The 21,709-nt window shown below is 35.7% G+C and overlaps 1 protein-coding gene across 6 annotated transcripts in view; it reads left to right on the plus strand.

Annotated features, from left to right (window-relative positions):
* Positions 1 to 21,709, plus strand: part of Septin7 (septin 7) — a 90,451-nt gene that overhangs the window by 61,795 nt on the left and 6,947 nt on the right. For all 6 annotated transcript variants that reach the window (XM_019210011.2, XM_019210010.2, XM_010640498.3 and 3 more), the window contains 6 exons: positions 1,210 to 1,344; positions 6,835 to 6,952; positions 10,278 to 10,370; positions 12,042 to 12,138; positions 13,684 to 13,735; positions 15,019 to 15,144. In XM_019210011.2, coding sequence (XP_019065556.1) covers positions 1,210 to 1,344; positions 6,835 to 6,952; positions 10,278 to 10,370; positions 12,042 to 12,138; positions 13,684 to 13,735; positions 15,019 to 15,144 — 621 coding nt within the window. The remainder of the gene's footprint in view (positions 1 to 1,209; positions 1,345 to 6,834; positions 6,953 to 10,277; positions 10,371 to 12,041; positions 12,139 to 13,683; positions 13,736 to 15,018; positions 15,145 to 21,709) is intronic.

A 21,709-nucleotide genomic window follows, 5' to 3' on the forward strand; every position in this document is an offset into this window, starting at 1 on the left:
CAAAACTGATTCTATTATCGATGTAGGACGGTACTGTATCATACCTCTATGAATGTAAAATATCTTGTACCTGCTTTATGATACATAGTAGGGACTGTGCTTTATCAGAGCTACATTTAATGATATTACTCTAGAATGTTCTCTTTCCAGATGATGATTAAGATGCTAATAAAATAAAAATGGTCCCAGGTACCACAACAGCAACACAACTTTTCTGTTTTCTGGATATTATTCTTCTTTTCTTTGTTTTTTTGTTTTGTTTTGTTTTTAATGGAATGTGCTGAGATTAGACTTTTTATGTTTAACATTTTAAAACTTCTTACCTAGTGAAGATTGTTGAAATTGTTCCTATGCCATCTTTGCTACTTACTTGGAAATGTTGTATTACGTAGCTTTTTTATATAGTAGAGTTAATACCTATTGTAAAATTATTTTTAAGACATTCTAAAACTATATAGTTAAATACAGTAATTTTCATAGTAAGTTTAAAACTTTTTGCTTTACTGCAATTTTATCTATATGTATAAATTATTTTCTGTCTCATCCTAATTTACCTAATTTTTAGACCTTCACTTTTTTATAAGTACATTAAATACCCAATGAAACTTTAGTCTGAAGCGTTTTCTTTTGTTTCATTTTATTTTATTGTGAGACAGGGTCTTACTGTGTAGTTCAGGCTGGCCATGAAATGATAATCCTCCTACCTCAGCCTCCCAAGTGCTGGGATTACAGGTTTATGCCACTACACCTGTCCTGAAGCATTTTTCTTAATAATTTATAAATAATATTTTTAGTTTTGAATTCTACATTGCTTTCGAGGTAATTTTCTCTCAACTCTTAAAACTCAAAAACTCACCATAAACTTTTTATATTGTTTGTATTAATTGCTTCATTTGAAATTTAAAACTAATGTGTTTTCACATTGTAAGTATCTTAGAATTGATAGTTATTACTGCAAATAGTATGAATTAATTAGCTGTGTTTTGATAGTAAATAATTCTCTTTGATTTACAAAGTTTCCAAATGATGGAGATTTATGTAGTATAATTTTTTACCTATTTTGAATCAGTGTGAAGAATAAGTGGAGATGTCTTACACTGGAAGATTGGCATTTACCTAATTAAAAATATTGATTGTTGTCCTTAATTTTCATCACTTGTTCATTCATTTGTAGAATTGGAACTTAATCATTTTGTCTACACTCTATAGCTGGCAGCCTGTGATCGACTACATCGATAGTAAATTTGAGGATTACCTAAACGCAGAATCACGAGTGAACAGACGTCAGATGCCTGATAATAGGGTGCAGTGTTGTTTATACTTCATTGCTCCTTCAGGACATGGGTCAGTAGTACCTTAATGCTTCTGATGCTTTGTTATTGTTGTTGCTGCTGCTGTTGTTTGTGCATCTTTAGAATCCTGATGTCTATAGAGCCATAACTGGACCAATTATACAGTACCATATTCCCTGGAGAAATGGCATGAAACAACCCTTCAAAAACCCTGCAAAAGCTAACAGTGATTTTGCTTCTTAGTTCCTCATGCTTGAGGATCTCACCTCATGGTAGGAAACTGTCTTTCTCGCATGGCTTGAAGTATCAACCTGACTACTTCACTTTTTGTTTGACTTTATTTTGTCACTCATTGAACTACCAAATGAGGAACAGCAGTAACCATGAGATTTAGACATACTCTCAGGGACTCCCAGTGTGTTAGTAGAAGTCTGGTAGAAAAGGTAATCAGAGCTTAAATGCCAGTGTTGTTTTGCACAATTTCTTTCTTTAGTAAATGTCTGTTGACTCCCGTTTCCCTTAGTGCTCAAGGTCCCACCTTTTAGTTTTCATACCATCAGGGCCAACCTCTTCTGTAGCTAGATGTTCATCTGGTCTGATTGTTATTTTTGTTAGTAGTTAGCATATACTCCCATTATTGTTACTCCTTGTACTCTTTTGTTATTTTGACTAGATATGTGTCATTATTAGTTGTTGATGTTTCTATTTACTTTTTTCCTGGTATCAGGGATCAAACTCAGAACCTTGCACTTGCCAGGCATGACACGGTACCACTGAGCCACATCTCCGGACCTCTGTTTACTATTCTTCACTCTTTTGTAGGACAAATGGCTGTCATTATTCAGCCATATCGTCTCTCCACCAAAAGGAACTGGCTTGTGTAGACTCAGGCCAAGTAGCATTGTCATCTGTCCCCAAATTACAGTAGTGAAAACCAGTTCCCTCCCCTTTCTTCTGTTTTTGACTTCTCTCTGCATCTTTTTCCTAGATGGAGAGATAGCCTGATGCTTATTTTCACATTTTACTTTCTTAGTGTAGCAGGAAGCCATGATTATGTATGTAGTTACCATTTTTGAAGTGTCAGATTGGAGTGGTGAAAAATGTTTCTTTTATATCTAATATTCTACAGTGTTCTGAGAAGTTTTATATCACTTAACTGACTCATCTACTTAAGCTGGAAAAAAAATCTGAAAAATATGACACATTGTATATCCTTTTATGAGTACTTTGATAGCTGCTTCTTGAATTTTACATTTTTAAAAGCCATTCTGGTTTAACTTGTTAGCACTTTTTCCTGGAAATCAGCTGTGTGATATCTTTAATCTACAGTTAAGTCAATAGAAATTAGCCAGTTTATATCTTTTGGACTTTCTCCAAGCAAGTTTTAGTGATTCTCATGAAATCACATTCCTCCCACCCCCCTGGGGAAAATCTGTTTCTTAAAATTGCATGGGAAATAAAAGGGTTTTTTGTTGTTGTTAAGATAATTTTTTTTTTCTGTGATTGAAATGATGTGTAGTGGCTTTGAGCCATTTCTTGTTTGTCACAAGGCATGGGAGTTCCCATGTATAAAAATGTATATTTGAATAGTTTCTCACTTAACTATTTTTAGGAATGGAGTAAAATTTTGCCCATTAGTATGTGATGCTGTAGATTAAGTGAAAGAATATGACACTGAATTTTATTTAGAATTCCAAATACTCTTCTCATGTACACCAAGACTCCATGCAATCTTGTCAATGAATCAAGCCTTTCTATCTTGTTTGGGTATTACTTAGATTCTCCTTTTAGAAAGACCTGGTTTTTAAAGTAATAGTAAATTGGCTCATCAGTGTGTACTTTTAATTCCTTCAACCTCATCCTGCATGTCATCACTGCATGCAGGGTGGTTTTGTTTGTTTCTGTGGTACTGAGGATGGAACTTAGGGCCCTGGCACAGAGCAACAACCCTCCCACCCCCCCCTTCCCAAGGTGGTGTCTTGCAGAGTTGCCCAAGCTGGGCTTTAACTTGGATCTTCCTGCCACATCCTCCTAGAGTGTTGGCTTTCAGATGTACATTACCATACCCATACAGTTTAGATTGCTATTTTATCCTTTTAATATTGATTACCACTTTTAAAAAAGATCAGTGTCATTCAATGAGTTTTAGGCCATTTTTTCCCCTTAGAAATAAATACATACAAAAGCCAGGCATGGTGGCACACACCTGTAATCCCAGCATTTGGGAGGCTGAGGTAGGAGGATCACTATGAGTTCGAGACCAGCCTGGGCTACATAGTGTGTTCCAGGTCAGTCTCAACTATAGTGAGACCCTGTCTCAAAAAGCAAAAAAAAAAAAAAACAAAAAAAAACAAAAATAACCCCCAAAAACCCCAAACGTATATTTAAATAAATATTTGTCATTTGTCTGGTAGTCATTTTTTTTGCTATTGTTTTTCCTTGAATGTGAATTCTAAAAATAACTTTCTGTTTTAAAAAATCAAGATTTAAAAATTGAGTTTGATGATGAAGAGATAAAGGGACTAAAGAAAAATTTCACCTATTATCTGCATGTGAATTAAATACCTTCTGCTGTTGACATTATGTAAATTTCTGAAATTTATATACTGATTTAAACAGCCATAAGAATTTTATCAAGCCAGGTTTTACCTTTTCTCCTAGTTTAATTTTTAAACTGATTTAAATATTCTTTGGCCTTATGTTTTATACTTTAGAAGCTGACTTTCTTGATAACCTATCATGATTATTTTTTAATGTCTTTCTCCTTATAAGTTGAGGTGGTATAATAAATAACAGAATTAAACCAGAACTCTTCTGTTTTCCTTTTAATTTGGACTTTTTTGTTTTTGTTTTTGTTACTGGAGATTGAACTCAGGACCTTGTGCTTGTGAGGCAGGGAAAGGAACCACTGAGCTAAATCCCCGGCCCTTCCTCTGTTTTCTTTTTAGAAAGATTGTTAAGTTGGATTTGACTTTTTAAAAATATTAAATGCTCTTAGGATTATTAAATTTTTAAGTTAACTAAATTCTGCTTTTTTCACTGCTTTAAGCAGACAAATATATATAAAAGGAGATATGAATCTTTATATAAACTTATATAATGGCTTAACATGGCATTGGTTATTTAAATTTTTCATGAGTATAAACTGGGAAATGAGCTAAATATCTAGAAACCTGAGATTGAATTGACCATATAAATGGCTTCTATACTTACTGTAGGTAATGATTGATGAAAAGAAGCAGAACTTACTTATTTCACAGAGATGAATAGGATTTCTGTTAGTATCAGTGAGATGAGTGCACTGTTTAAAGTAATACAGATGCTGCAGTTACTCCAGCCACAGTCTTTCTTCCATAATATCCCTTGTTCTCTGAATGCCTGTAACAAATTCCAGGGCATTCAATATAAGGGGAATTGGAGTAGGCACTGACTTCTCTATATTTGTTTCCTTCTTTTCCCCTTTCTATGCTGGTCAGCCTCATCACTATATGTAGTATGTATTCTTCAAACTCCTTAAACTCTGTATCCTGATGTTCCCAATTTTAGCTGTATGTTTATTTCTATTTATTTAAAAATATTAAGCAATTTAATTACTAAGTCAATATTCATCAATAAAATTAATAACAAAGATGTTTATTCTGTTTTTCTCATTGCTTTATAAAAATTAAGAAATACCACTTTAGCCAGGCTTTATGGCTCATGCTTGTAATCTTACCACTCTGGAGGATGAGGTGGGAGGATCACACATTCAAGCTCATCAGCCAAAGCAATTTAGTGAGACCCTGTCTCAAAAAATCAAAAGGTATAAGGGTTATGTAACTCAGTGCAAAGGCCTGGGTTCAGTCCCCAGCACCACACACACACAAAAAACCTTAGAGTGATATTCCTATGCAAAATGTTTTTATTATCTTCATTTATTCTTGGGGAACATTACTTTTTAGTCCCCAGTATTCTAGATCTAAGGACTTTCTTTGGTTTTTATTTTTAAAAAGGACATAAAATCGTAACAGTTTACTTTTTTTGGTCAACAAACCTCTCAGCCCCTTCAACTCTTCAGCATCTTATGCTAGGTGCTAATGCTATAGATGAATGAGATAAAAACCTCCCCACTTGGGATGCTCTTTTGTGAGAAAGTGGGAGAAACATACACAGGAGGATGATTATTGTATCACACATGAAGTGTGTGACCAATTAGAAAAACACCTTGTCTTAGTTAGAAGAGGATTGGAAACAGATTGGGAGCCAGGGCCAAAAGGAGGAATAGGAATCAGGCAGGTTGGTTCAGAAGACGATGGGATTAGAGGATGTTCCAGACAGAGCTCCTGTCCTGTGGGAATTATGAGAAGTTCAGCAGGACATGGCACGAGATAGGCCAAGAATGCTGAGAGATGAGGCCAGCTGGAGAAGCTTTGTCCTCAAGCTGTCTGAGCCACGATGGCTGAGGAATCTAGCCTTCAGTGTGGTTTTCATTCAAGTAATCGCTCGTTTGTTGGCTGCAATGTGGCTAGCTTGTGGAAAATGGGAAGGCTTATACAGTTGTCCATTCCAGAGGTTTTCGTGGCCTGAACTAAAGTAGTGGTAATGGACACTCTGGCATGAGTGCACAACACACAAGCATACACACGAGTGCACACATGTATTTTTTCTTCAGTGAGTCTTGGTGAATCTTTGAAAATATGAGTCTCAGGTTTCAGGCTCAACTTATTGTATTGGGTAGATTTCTAGAGTCATTCACTGAGATAGGATGCATAGAGATTCAGAATGAGCTTTTGATTTTATGGTCCGAGGGATGTCCCAGTAATACATCCACTAGATAAATGCTACTAAGGAATTGAAGAGTTAGGATGTAAGACTGGGTATTAAGATTTAGGAGTTACTGGCCCATACAGTAATTGAAATCTGTTGTTGTCATGATAACCATGCAGAATATAGTAAGAGAATAGGGCTTACTGGAGAATTTGGGGGAATGCATCTCTTTCAGGGACAAGCTTACAGAGGATCCTGAGAAGTGCCCTGATGATCCTAGAAGAGCCTATGGAGCAGTAATAGCAGATGCAGTGTAACGGGCAAGTTAGTGTGGTCAGCACCACAGAGAAAGTGTCTGTGACTGAAAGTGCAGTGGCCAGGTGGTGGAGCGCCAGGTTGGAATGGACAGAGATGTTGGAGAGAGATGGTAGCAAGAACTGAATCTATAATTGACAGCTACCATTTTTCATTTTAAAAAACTTGCAAAATTTTAGTAATAAATATAGAGCTGAAACATGAAAAAATCCTATTAGGACCATTTCTGGTTTTTCCAATTCCTCTCTGAGACCCAAACCCGTATGACCAGGGCATTCAACAGCAGGAGTCAAAAAGCCTTCTCTGCCACGCTAGTGCTTCTTAAACTGTTCTTCCTAACTGTTGGCTGGTCCAGTGCATGTTGCAAGGGAGCATTTCTGGTAAGTAAAGTAGTTCACTGCATTTAATTGAACACTGGGGACATCAAGAATCTGTTCCCCAAGTTGATCACTGTAGTCATATTCAGTACTATGTATTTCAGACTTAAACCGTTGGATATTGAATTTATGAAGCGTTTGCATGAGAAAGTGAATATCATTCCACTGATTGCCAAAGCTGACACTCTCACACCGGAGGAATGCCAACAGTTTAAAAAACAGGTGAGCAGAATGAATTAACTCGTGGACTTCTCTGGTTGTTCCTGTACTTTTCAGTTTTTGTTTTTAGTGTAACAGACATGTTACAGTCTTGAGGCTTCACTGTATTGTTTATATTGTATTACAAATAACTCTTGAAAATAATCTTTTGCCTCGGTTTTCTTCTGAAAGCTCTTATTCAGCATCATAGAACCCATACCCTTTGTCAGATTAATTGATTAATTTTCAAGACAAGGTCTCACTGTTAGTTCAGGCTGGTCTTAAACTCATGATGATCCTCCTGTCTTGGCCTCCTAAAGTGTTAGGATCACAGGTGTGTACCCCCGGGCTTGGGCTTTGTCAGTTTTTAAATAAGTCCATTTTTGTTTGTTTAGAAGGGTCTTGTGTAGCCCAGGTTGGCCTTGAACTTGTGGTAATCCAACTGCCTCAGCCTCTCAAGTGCTATGATTATAGGTGTGCCCACTATACCCAGTGCATAGCCTATTTAAAATATATTCTTTTTTACAACCCCTGTCACCACCCTTTAGAATTACTGTCTTAACATGAATTTCCCAGAAGAGGATTATTCTTCAGTGGCTCTGACTTATTTTTATGGCTCTTTATACCAACCTCTGTATTTAGGCTCAGTGCTTTCCCAATAAAACAATTGGTTCTTTATATAATAGGCATCTGTTTCACTGTGACCACATCAGCATTTATTGTCATTTTTATTGTAAAAACTTCTTTGGAATTAAGTGTTACCAGTTTTTGGTTTTTGTTTTTTTTTGTTGTTGTTGTTGTTGTTGTTTTTACTTTTCAAGTATATACTGAACATTTTTTAAAAAGCAAAAGCAAGCAAGACTGTTCAGTTTTTTTTCTGCCCCCCTCAAGACTATTCATTTTTTAAAACTTTGTTTTATGAAAATCTTGTTCAAAATGTCTTTGAATAATAGTATATAGTTGGTATTGCTTATATGTATTTATATAGATTCTTCTTATTTTGGATGTTTAGCTCTTATTTTCACAAGTCTGTTTTCTTTTTTCTCTTGTTCCTTTTATCTTAATTTTGTTTTCATTGTACTTTATGCAGTACACACACACGTGGTTGCACACACAAATTTAAGCTTTTTTTTGAGGTCCACTTATCTCAGTAATATTGAGTTAAAGACACCTTTTCTTTGTTTTGTTGTATTTGGTTTGTTATGTCTCACGTCTTATGAAATTAGGCTGAATTTACAGAACTCTCTTCTATTCCACCATTCTTTTTTTATTTGGTGCCAGTATTAATGTTTTTCAAACCACAGCAACTTCGTATCGTACTTAAAAAACAGATTGTAGCATTATCTCTTACTGTACTTACAGTCCTTTTTGTAGTAAAAAATTTTTTTCATACTTTTCAGTTTAAAATTTTTAGGATACAGTACCTTGAAACCTGTTACAGAAAGAAAAAACTTGCTTTGAAGTTGTGTTACATGCAGATAAACTTGGAGAATGTCTTGTACATTGTTTTTACTACACTTAGTATTTTCACCAGGAGTATGTTTCTCTGTTTTACATTTATTCATTCCCACTTTTATTTTATACTGTGGTGTTTCTAAGTTTCAAATCATATATTTTCCTCTTCTGTCTTGAGTTGCATCTCCATTTGGATTTGTACTGCTGACTCAGAAATCAAAAAGATAAATAAATAATGACACATGCTTCCATAGTGGTTACAATATAATGGTTGTGCGGTTTTGTTTTCCCTTTCTGTCTTTGTTTCACAGGGCTGGACTTTGTGTTTGTTTGCACACACTTCACCACGGAGCTACACTCTGAGGCCTTATTTTCTTTTATTATATATGTAATATATAATAATGGTTCCTATTAATGGTACCTATCATAATCACCTAGAAAATTTCTTCACAATGATTTGTTGGGCCTGATTGCTCTGAAGTGGTTCTGTAGATGAAGGAGAGGTTCTAGTATTCATTTTGAAAGTACTCACTCAGATTTTGTTTTTTTTGTTTTTTATTTGGTATCGGGGATCAAACTCCCGACCTTGTGTTTTCGAGGCTGATGGTGGAATTGCTGAGCTAAATGCCCGTCCCTCATTCAGGTCATTTTAATGTACGGCTCCTGACCAAGAACGACTGGTCTTAGCACTAACGACAGCTGTTTCTTTTTCTCTGCTAACCTTATAGTCGTCAGCTTGTCCCTTATTCTCATGGTTTTTTTCGGTGTAAGAAAAGCCCTACTTTGTAATAAAGATACACAGTGTAATAATAATTATTTTTTTACTGCTTAGTTTTGAAAGTGTTTTATTTTTTCATAAAATAAAAAGAAAAACAAAGATATGTGGCCCCCGTTTTTTCCAGTGATTTTTTTTTTGTTTACTTCTAACTAGTGTAGTAACCTCATAACTTGGCTTGTTTAAAGTACTTTTGCTACACTGGGGAACCCCCCACCATGGGAATAGCACAACATATAAAATGTATGGGGAGGGAAGCTAGTAGTCGGTATATTAGGTATAGATTTTTTGTGAGTTTAGAAAGCTGGGCATTTGAAAATTACTTGAATGTCTGTATTTCCATTCAGAATTGGAAGTGACCCCCCCCCCCGGGAGTGTTGCTGGGGATTGAACTTGATTCCTTGCATTTGCTAGGCAGGCAGTGCAACCACTGAGTTAAATCCCTGGCCCTGGAAGTGATTTTTAACAATGTAATTTGAACTAGGCCTTTCCTGATGTTATTAATATGTTTTCACCTTTGGTTTTCTACATTCTTCTTATTAACACTTGAGCTTGTCACCTGCTAGGCTGTGTTTTCTCCTTTGAGCTTGTTCGATTGTGTGTCTGGTGCTCTTTGATTTGTGAATATATACATGCACATGCAGGGATCTGTAAATCTTCCTCTTGGAGCCAGTGTTGTACTTAGTTCTAATTACTCTCGCCATGGTTTGCTAACATTTTTAGGTGACTTTAAGCCCCATTGACTCAACTAAGTAAGACAATTGATGAGTTGTGTCCAGAGAAATTTCAGTTCTAGTAACTAAATGACCTAAGGTCATTGTAGTAGAAACCAACCAAAGAAATCTCTTTCTAGAACTTTAAAGGTGTTTTGGAACTCCTTTGGCATGATAACCATATGACTTTAATACTTCTGAGATTGACTTTTATATTTATATATCAACTTTATAGTTTTTAAAAAATAGCTTAGTCATTTGATATTTAGATTTTGGTTCTGTATCATTGAAAAACAATAAAGAACCAGAAACTGAGGTTCATAGGAATCCAAGAAGTATTTGATAAAAATAGGACTAATACTGATTATGTATGGTGCTCTTTTGCTAACTTCTACATCTATTTTAGATAATGAAAGAAATCCAAGAACATAAAATTAAAATATATGAATTTCCAGAAACAGATGATGAAGAAGAAAATAAGCTGGTTAAAAAGATAAAAGTAAGTTATTCCTATACATCTAAATATTTTCTAGCTTTGAAAGCATAGTCTGCTATCCATGGGAAAGACCAAAAATATCAAAGCATAGTTGGCTTCCAAAATAAATAGGTTATATAATGTTAAATTTAGCTTTGCAGTTAACTTTGTTGATTAGCTCATACATATAATGCATGGAATAGGTTGGTACTTTAGTCCAAATGGCTTTCACTTAACTGTCACCATATTTACACACACACCACATACACATACACATACACATACACATACACATATACATATACATATACATATATCCCTTAAGAAACAAGAATGGAGAAGTTTCATTCTGTCAATGTTTTAATCTGTAAGAGCCAGACAAATGTATTTCATTTGTCCTTTTATAAAATGCGAACCGCAAATCTACAACAGAGTAATTTTTCTCATTCACTCATTCATTCATTCATTGGTTAGGTGCCAGGGATTGAACTTGGGTCCTTGGGCTTGTGGAACCACTGAGTTAAATCCCTAGCCCTAATTTTTCTGTTTTAGTTTTTCATGGTTTCCAAGTATCTCGGATCTAAAAACTACACACACACACACACACACACACACACACAGTGCACCAAAAAATGCATACATCAAGAAAGAAAAAACTTGTATAAATTTTTTTGTGGGGAGTACTGCAATCAAACTCAGAACCTTGCCACTTGCAAGGCAGGTGGCGGAACCACTTAGCTAAATTCCCAGCCCTTGTATAAATATTTTAATACTAAATTTATTGAGACATCATGAGATTAATACAAGTTACTTTCAGACTCTTCAAATACAAAAGGTGCTCAAAGTGGTGGCCATTGGCTTCTAGACATTTATTAGTCCTGCAAATCATTGAAGTGTATACACTTTTTTTTTTTGCTGGACTCTGCCTGTCTGTCTGGTTGGTTTTTTTGAGACAGGGTCTCACTCTGTAGTTTAGGCTGGCTATGACTCATTATGTAGCCCAGGCTGGCCTTGAACATGTGGTAGTCCTCCTGCCTCAGCCTCCCAAATGCTGGGATTACAGGAATGCACCACCATGCCTGACCCTAAAAATAGTATATTGAATGATGGCATTGTTTAAGCCTATCTAGTTATCTTAGAATTAATGAAATATTTATTATCTGACCAATGAAGAATTTCTGAGGTTTTATAAAACAGCTACATGTATGTTTGTGGGAGCTGTATTCTGAAAGGTTTTACCCTGATTGAGTGTGGGTAAACACAAATATCACTTGGATTTGGAGTTCCCAAATCCAGAGTTTAGCAAATCTAATATTACATGTTGCAAGTATTGTTAGAATTGGCCTGTGGTCAGACAGGCTACTTACAAACCTCATTTTCTCCCCCTCTAAATGCCAGTATGTTTTTTACCCTCTTTCCTCCCAGTTTTTTTGAATGATTTTTTTTAGTACATAATTTGACCAAATTTCAAAAAAAATAAATTTATCATTGTTTATTGTGGTAGTAATGGCATTTTACTAAATGCTGTGTTATGACAGTTTACCAAATACTTATTGACTGGCCTATAATAGTGAATGTAGAAACTGACACAGTAGTCTGTCTTATTATTCTTTTGACTAATAATGTCCCTTCTGTGTTACTTGTGAATTACGAGAACTAAGGATTATACGTGAATGAAAACACTTTATTTTCTAGGACCGCTTACCTCTTGCTGTGGTGGGTAGCAACACTATCATTGAAGTTAATGGCAAAAGGGTCAGAGGAAGGCAGTACCCTTGGGGTGTTGCTGAAGGTAAGGTTGTCTTCAGTGAATGACTTTTTTTCACAGTTGTGTTTAAAAATTTGTGTTTATATTAAGTGGCATAATGTGCATATTCTTTGGATTACTCTAGATTTTCAAGGATAGCTCTGATTTTTTTTTTTTTTTAGTCTCACTTACCTTGTAAGTACAATCCTGTTCTTTAGACCTCTTGTCCTCCTAAGTCAGGCAAGTATGTATTAAATCCTAAAGTTGTGATACTTTAAAAGTCAGCTGTCCCTGCTCCATGCTCTGTCCCTAACCCATCAAGTTAGTTTCTGTTTTGGTTTGGTTTGTTTGAAAACATACTTAAAATTCAGGAGGTTTTTTTGTTTGTTTTGTTTTATTTTAACCTGGGTCTTAAAAAGCTTTCTAAGGGAACTACTGAACCCTTTGATAGGGAATAGTTTGGAGAGAAGACCCATCTGTCACTTTCATCTGAGTCTCCATTGGGTCAGGGACCCTCAGAAAGATGGAAAGCATTTATGAGCCCAGTTAAAACATTTACCATCTTCTTTCCTCAAGACAGAAGTCACGTTTTGGTAGTCACATTCTTCAGAATAAAAGAATTTTTTAAAATTTTGAACACAGGCTCTTGATATATAGTTTAGGCTGTCTGTTAACTCACTACATAGCCCAGGCTGGTCTTGAACTTGTGACAATCCTCCTGCCTCAGCCTCTAGAATAAAAATTGTATTATGAAGAGATCCCTTTTACTAGTTTTATAAGGAGTCTTAAATACGAGTAAAATCGTAGTTGTAACATCAACCCTCAGAAGTCCTCTTAACCATAGTTGTGTTTCCTCGTTTGTTTTATTATATTGACTTAACCTAATATTTAATCTTGCAAGTTGGAGTCACTGTTGTTTTAGCTCTTTGTTATTATTTTGAACAAGACTGATTTTTAGGATCTTGTTCCAAGTTGTTATCCCCACCAGTGACCCTGTCCTTTGTGCTCAGCTCTGTCTTGCTCAGGAAACTGCCATTGCTGGCCCAAGACTTTAGAACTTACCTGGCCCTTAGAAATCTGCCCTGGACAGTTTTGCTTTGTGTCTTTAGTTTGTTCTGGTCCCAGCCCTCAAGGAATGTTCCTATTAATGATATATTTTTTAAAAATGAAGAATCTTAGTTTTTGTGTGTCTTTTTGTGGGGAAGGTTATCTCTTAGAAAGATTTTTATTAGATGATTTCTCCCTTTACCTGTAATACTGAATTTTTAGAATATATTTTATTGTAGAATAAATAATTTTTTTGCCAGTACTGGAAAATACATGCTTTCGCCTTTCAAATTTTCAAGCTTGTTTTCTTCTACAGAGCTCATTTATTAGGTTTATGAAACTGTCACTGAAGATATGATTATAATAAAGTAGAACTCTCATGCAATTATCTGTCATTTCCTTGAGCACTAAGATAGCATTAAACCTTAATGAAAAATTGATCTGAACAGTTCCACATACTGTTTCCTCAGTGAGATCCTATGAAATTTCCTTTGAAAAGTCTGGCTGTACTCGCAATAATATATGTCAATTTTTTTCTTACAGTTGAAAATGGTGAACATTGTGATTTTACAATTCTAAGAAATATGTTGATAAGGTAAGTGTGAACAGTAATGAAATAGCCTAAGGCTTTTTTCCCTAATAAAGTTAGAGTTGGACCACTTTGGTGTTTGCTTTTATAAATGTAGCTAATTCAAAGTGGCATCTTCATTCTAGCGATGAAGGAAGTACTACATGGAGATAACTTGTGTTCTTTTCTAAGGTTAAGTCGTCGGCAAAAACACAAAATGGGTTATATGGCTAGGGATATGGAGGAGCATCAGTCTCTGTCATCACTCTGTGCCTTAAGGTTAAGTACTGAAATAGGCATGGAAAGTGGAGGACTCTTGTTCTTGCTCCAGGTGAAGAGCGTGGGAAAATGACAGAGGATAGTTTTTGAGTCAGAAGTGGGGACTTGGCACGTAGGTGTACACCGTGGCTCTAGTGAGTGGGTTATTTTTGTATGCGGGGACACAGTGAACAGAATGGATCTTCCCCGGGAGAAGCGTGGTGACTGCTGACAGGACTGGAGGTGAGGCCCTAGTGAGAGGCCAGGGATGGGAGAAACTCGGAAGAGGGGAGTCAGGGAGTCACATGCCCCTGCAGAAACGTAGTGTCCTCGTCTTGCTCCTCACTCTTCGGCTTCTAGGCATGGACACCCATCTTCAGTCCGCACCTGCCCTTTTCATGCTGTGCCTCGCTTTTCTACTGCACAGAGTTTTGTTTTGTTTTAAGCTTTGTAAAGGTAAAGAATGCCACGTGGGTGAAAGGCTAGCTCAGGGTGCTTTCAGCATCTCCTACCATTGAGGAATGATGGCGCCATCTCACATGAATTGTGTAGATAGAGTGTGTCATTTATGTAATGAATTTACATAATCCCTTATGTAATGAATTTATGTATGGAAATATTGGAAGCAACATTTCTGTAACCATGATAGCACATTTGCTGGACAGTTTGGATAAACAGAAATTTACTCTAAATTAAAATTTTTCAAATAGAAAACTATTTGATATGTGCTGAATTGTCCCTATGTATTAATCTAGTAAAAATTCTGATATCATTTCCCTGGTAGAATAGCTTAAGCAAAAGTAATTACTTACAGATTTTATGAACTTCAGTAGTTGCTAATCTAGTCTCCCTTCTTTAATAAAATTAAATACAGGTATGTACTTTAAAGGTAAATATTCTTTTGCAGAAATTTCATCTTTTAATAACTACTTTGATTTATGGCTCTCACAATCTCAGGTGGAATCTATAAGTCTGATCTTTTGGTTTTGCTAAAACTTTGACTCTACATCAAAGCTTTTTTAATAGACAGAAGTTCTTGCTATTTGTGATAGGACACACATGCAGGACTTGAAAGATGTCACCAATAACGTGCACTATGAGAACTACAGAAGCAGAAAACTGGCAGCTGTGACTTACAATGGAGTGGACAACAACAAGAACAAAGGGCAGCTTACTAAGTAAGTGTGGGTCCTCTCCTCCGGGAGAAGCAGCATTTCTGCAGTCACCATACTGTCTTGTTTCCACCAGATATCTCCTTGTTACTCATTAGAAAATTTAGATAAGGTTCTCTATGTACAGGAGCATTTGGCAGTCATCTAGTACAGTTGTTTTGTCTTGTTCTTTAAGTAAATCTGGTCATTTGCCCTTCCCATTATAATCCATACACAGACAATATATAGTTCCAGTTAAGAATCAAACAGACCTTTTAATAAATAACGTGCTTTTGAGGAAAAATAATAGTTACTACCAAGATCTCTTAAACCCCACTTTACATTTAAAATAAATATTCTATGTCCTGTTTAATAAGAGCAGATTCTAACCATGATAGCACATTTGCTGGACAGTTTGGATAAACAGAAATTTACTCTAAGCTTTTAAAAACAAACTTCATTTTGGAGAAATTTTCATCCAGATTATATGGAAATAAGGGACAGTACCAAACGAGGAATATTTAGATGAATGTGGTCTTGTTACTTCCTCTGTTCCTATTGTGTATTTCCAAGAGATGAGTTAGGTATTTGGATTGTTTCTGCTGGCTGTGAGAATGGGTGTCTGCCAGGCCTGAATCTTTGCCCTTTTGAGCTCATATCTTGAGCTAGGGTGGTTTCTGGTGGTATCAAAGATGTGCACCCGCCACATGCCTGTGAATCCCAGCACTTGGGAGGCTGAGGCAGGAGGATTGCCAAGAGTTCAGGACCAACCCTGACTACACGGTAAGACCCTGTCTCAAAAAACTTAAAAAAGGGACTGGGGATTTAGCTTAGTGGTGCCTGAGCTGCCTCACAAGCGCAAGGTCCTGAGTTTAATCCCCAGTACAGAAAAAAAAAAAATCATTAAAAAAAGATAAGTGAAAAAGTTGGTGGTGTTCTTGGTATGCCTATGCCCTCTTTTTCCTTATCTGGGATTATTGAAGACCAGAATGATAATGAAAACCATTTTAAATAATATACAATTGTAATTGGGCACTATCTACCATTGGGAAAGAATCCTGAAGGACTATCTATATAAATATGAGAAAAATAATTTCTTAAGCTAACAATATAGTGTTTTATAGCAGGCAGCACTCCTTATAATGGCATAGAAAACTGTCCAATTTTTCTATTTTAAACACAAGATTTAATTTGAGGTAAAGTTCAATGAATGACTTTTTGTCTCAAAAAAGTTTGTATTAAACAACTTTAGCACAAAAATGTAAAGATCATAGTGAATGTGATTCATAAAATCCTAATACATTTTGTTTGAGGATTTTTTAACTATTTAAAAGAAAAACATACACACAAAGCCACTAATAATATTATAACACATTTAAAGGCAAACTAGTACCAGTATATATTTCTCATTAAATGTGTACACTTAATTGCTCAGTTTTAAAATTTAAACGTTCATTTTCAGACAAAAATTAATTACTCCTAATTCAAACATAAGGCTTTTAAAGTTGTGGTGTTTTAAAGTTTCCCTGCTGTTCGGTTTGGGAAAGGGAGTGTGGGGAAGAATGATAAAACTTAAGAGTATCATTGAAATTCCTTTAGCATGTACAAAACTCCGCTTTGTAGGTTTAACTTGTTAAATTGTTACCTAGATTTTTTTAAAAAGTAGAAATAGAGTAAGAATTGTATTAGAAATGCATCTCTTAATGATGTGACTCATGATGGAACTTTGCCTGTGTCAATAAAGAAGCTCGTACTATTAAAAAGCAAATTGCCCTAGGAAAAGTAGAAAAATAAATGTTTTCAAAGCAACTGGGGAATGGCGCTGATTGGAATAGTATTTGTTATGATCTGATAAATTAGCTTTTTACTGCTTCATTAAATAGCACATACTAACTTGAAAGTAGTCACTTGGAAATTTATCCATTAGTTAGACCTTACGTTGACCTGAAAATGTTAGCAACTTCAAGAAACATTCTACTTAAATTCATTTTTTTAAAAAATCAGTATCGCCAGTTGATGGTGCTTTATCTGCCATGATTAAGAAGACTAATGCTTTACTATATGTAAGCAGTGCAAGTTCGGGCTTCTCACTGATGCTCTTTATTATTCTGATGGACTCTCCCTCCATAGCTGTGTGTCTCTTGGGAATGGTACCAGGGATAGCATGGTTGACATTGGAGTGGAAGAGGCAGAGTCATTAAAAAAACCCCCACAAACTTGGCATTACTCCACCACCTCACTGTGCTATGTAGCTGAACTCAGAGCATCCTCCCAACCCCCCACCCTGGTCCCAAACACCCTCCTTCTAACATGTAGAACCACATTTTGCCCATAATGGGAGCATTTTGATGCTGGGAGGCTGGGTCCCTAGTATGGCATGGTCATCACTGAGGTATGTGTGCCTCGAGTGTGTGGTGGGTGAGGGCGTGGGCAATGTTCTGTAAGGCAAGAGAAGGGCTGTGGGGCCTGGAAATTTGCAGGGGTTTGTCTGAAAGTTGAGAGTCTAAAAGTTGGTTCTCTTAAAACTCCCTGTGCTTGAGTAACTCTTGGAAGATTTCATGCAGAGTCCCCAGTTTTAAAACTACTAAACTAGACAGTTTCTTTGGTCCCTTTAAAAAAAATGTGCTACCATTTTTCAAACATTACTTTTATGATATCTAAGTATAGGACATCTGTGGACAATTTGAGAAAAACAAAATTAATTATAATGTCATTTATTCACCTGTTGGTTGCTGATGCACCTGTTTTTCACTGCCCTTAATATTTCTGCACATGCACACGTTATTTGAATATTCGCATGCATGCAAAAATATGTGTGTGAACTTAAAACTTGTATTACGAGTAAATTAACCTTTATATGGTAATATATAGTTTATGCATTACTAATCTCACTGGTGTAGAATACAAGCTAAACTCTTTAAAAAGTTAGACATTGAATAGTAAAGTAGATTAATTTATATTTAATTTTCTGAGTCTGTTCTAGACAGACTGCAGAATGTGTTGGACATGGAATAAAAATAAAAATATTTGCTCCAGATGCCTTTTTGATTTAAAGGAGAAGACGTCACACAGAAAGTGACCTCCCCATCTAGAAGCACTGAACAGGGTTGGAAAGGAAAGGGGGCCAGTGGTGGGCTAGTCTAGATACAGATCTTGTGATCTCCAGCGGGAGGAGAGCCACTTGTTTTTGCCAATCTGCTTGATAAAGTTTTGTGTTTTTTAAAATTTTATTAAGTTTATTGATACCTAAGTATACAGTACAGTTACATTCATCATCTTGTACCCTTACATGATAGATCTTGGTGCTCATTTTTCCCCATACCCTGCCCTCCCTTCACCCCTTCTCCCCTCCCCTATTTACAAAGACTTTGTTTCCATTTTTCCTTTTCTCATATTTTTTCTTGTCCCTTATTTCCTTTCCCCTACTCTTCCCACTTTCCCTATACCTTTAGCCCTTTTCTTCCTATTTTGCATTATTAAAGTATTTTTTTCATAAAGTTTTATTTACTACTTCCCTCCTTGATCTTCCTTTGTCTTTTCCTTAAAATAACATTTGATTGCTGACTCTGAACTATTGTCTGTCTTTGGCATCAGTTAAGACTGTTGACATCGAACTCCAGACTAGGGTACCTTCTATTACCCCTTTTCCACAGGTTTGATTTTTCCATTTTTCTATAACTTTCTCCAGCTGTCAGCATGGGAAAGTTTTATAAGTAACTGGGCTCTTAGAAATTAATAAAAATCAGGGGTTCCAAAGGCTGATCCTCAGAACCTTGATACACAACAGTTTTCTTCTAAAGAGGACAGTTTGCTGAGAATCATCAGGTGCAGGCTGAAGCACGAGGGGTGCCAGAGCCTAGGAGCTCAGCACCAGCCCAAGGAACTTAGGGAGAACCTAACTCTGAAAACAAAATATAATTTCCTAAAAGTTACAAAAGAAAAAACTGAATTTATTCAGTTATGTCCTTTACTCTTCAAGGTCCTGTCATAAAAAATATAGTGATAGTAGTTGGAAATTGGTTTTGTCTATGTTTCTTTTAATGATCTCACTTGGCAAAATAAAATAGTGATTATTGTTTTGTAAACTTTAGGGGAAGTTTTGTTAGTCCTTAAAAAATCTCTTTAAACAAGGGGAAAAAATGAGAACCAAGTCCTGTCATGTAGAGGTACAAGATCCCAATAATGAATGTAACTGTACTGTATCCCTAAAATTTACCAATAAACTCAATTAAAGCTGGAAGAAAAAAGAGAGGAAAAAAAAATCTCTTTAAATGAAATTCCTTTGGAAGTTTTTGTATAAAATTACAACTTGTCTCAATACCCAGTTGCTGGGTGCAGATGTATGTGAGTCTGTTAACTTAGTGTGCTCTTCAGAATGGGCCACTTGCACAGCTTAAACAATGCGTGTGTCATGTAGAATCTCAATGAAGCCAGCCTCATGATCCTGTCACTGGTCACAAGAGAGGGGCAATAATTCTAACTGTAAAGAGAACCCTAGAAGGAGCTAAGTTAGATGTTTGGAGATTTTGTGTGATATTCAGGTTTGTTACAGCCTTTTTTCTTCTTTGCCTTTTACCAGACTTTTTCTTTGGTGGGGTTGCTGTTAATTTCACTGACAAGTTTAGGTTTATAAGCTTTTAGTGTATACATTGGGGGAAGAGTTTCCCTCTAAAAAGCAGACAGGCAGTAGTGTAGCTTGAATGGTTTTTCCAGCTGTCTAATAAAATTTTGGGTCTGGAGAACGCACTAAATGTGATGAGAAAAAAGTTATCTCTTTTCCTGTGTTTTATACACAGGAAGCACATTTGTATTCACATTTCCTAAGTATTACTTAAGATACTGAAAGTGGATTAAAATTAAAGAGATTTGAAAAGAATTTTTTTTTTTCCTGATGAGAGGTTTCAAACAATCCACTTTAGGTATGCATTTTTGCCTACTACTTGAATTTGGTCAGGAGTCAAGTATTTTTTTTACAAGGCTAAAAAAAAGTATCTTAGATGTCAAATAGAAATTTCTTCTGAAAGTGCACATATTTAATAGGTGTAGAACTTTGGACAGGCTGTCAGAAGATAATGGCACAGCCTATTTTTATAGTGGTTTGGCATTGTGATTACTAACAGAATTTGGGAAATAAACAGCTTTAACAAAATTTATCATGAACTTTTGACAGAGCATATACCTTAATTAATTGTGAAGTTGTTGTTTTTTAGTGTTATTTCCTTTGAATGTGTTAAGTCGAAAGGCCTGTAACAGTTGCTCTTCCAAAGGCATAAGCAATTTTACTCTACAGAGACTTGTAATATTTCAGTTTTGAATTTAAAAGCATATCCTAAAACATTATGACCACATTTCTCTGTAGTGTCTTATTTTTCCACAAGAGTTATTTAAATAATAATTTAGGTGACAAGGCTTACTCTTGGAAAGCTGGTAATCTTTTTGTGACAAATTACTATGAATTATTTATATGAATTGCCTGTTCCCTCCCAAGGGTAAAGTAAAATCAGCATTTTATAGGTAGGTTATTATAAGTAAGAATACACATTTAAGTTTTAAAATAATCACAGTTCTCTCTAAAACCTAATTTTACATGTATATAAATATGTTTGTTTTGTTTGTCGTACTGAGGATTGAACCCAGGGCCTCACACTCAGCTGTATACCCAGCTATTTTTTGTGTTTTGAGACACAGTCTTGCTAAATTACCCAGGTTGGTTTTAAACTTGTAACTCTGGCCTTACATCCTAAATAGTAGGGTTGTCGGCATGCACCACTGAGCTGGCTTTTTAGAAAGTTTGTGACCTTGAAACATTGCTATTGAATCACAGCTGTATAATTGGATAATTGAAATTGCTCAAATATATATATTCAGTTATAAGACTATCAATCAAAAATAGTCATTAGAGAATTCTCTAGAGCCTAAAAGGGTATTTTAGGAAGTTGAAGGTAAGTGTGGAATTAGCCTTTGAAAATCCTAGCAAATCTTTGGACCCTTTCGCTGGAATAGTGAGCTTGAAAATAGCTGCCGTTAACATGAGGAATATCTTGTTAGGAAGGATGACATCACACTTGGAGATTTATTTCAATGGTTCTTCTTGGCTCTTGTGCTAAAGTTACAACTTTTCAAGAGCAATAAAGTTGTAAGAGGCCTAGAAATATCCTCAATACCTAGGTAGTGTTTTAGGTATTGACTGGTAGTGTGTCTGTTAAGTTAACAACATGAGTTGGAATTTTGTAGTTAAATACAGTTGTAACATCAGTAGTTGTCTTAGAGGAGATTACAATGCTTGGCATTTTAGTAAAACTAAAAATTCATTTACTCAGTTTCTTTTTTGACAGTTTAACATTTTATTTAAAGAAGTACAACATTAAATTATTTTTTCTAGTTTTCCATTCTGTGAATGTATTTTGAAACAGGGTCTTGCTAATTCACTAAATTGTTCAGGCTAGAAATGAATTTGTAAACTTCCTGCCTCAGCCTCCTAGAGTGCTGGGATTACAGGTGTGCGCCACCACAGTGGCTTTATTTATCATCATTGTAGTTGGTGTGCACTGATTTTGGGGAACATTTTCTAACTGGTGCCTTCTTTATCTAA

The sequence above is a fragment of the Fukomys damarensis genome, unplaced genomic scaffold (genome assembly GCF_012274545.1).
Source record: "Fukomys damarensis isolate Sample0158 unplaced genomic scaffold, DMR_v1.0_HiC HiC_scaffold_17, whole genome shotgun sequence".
Lineage (NCBI taxonomy): Eukaryota > Metazoa > Chordata > Mammalia > Rodentia > Bathyergidae > Fukomys > Fukomys damarensis.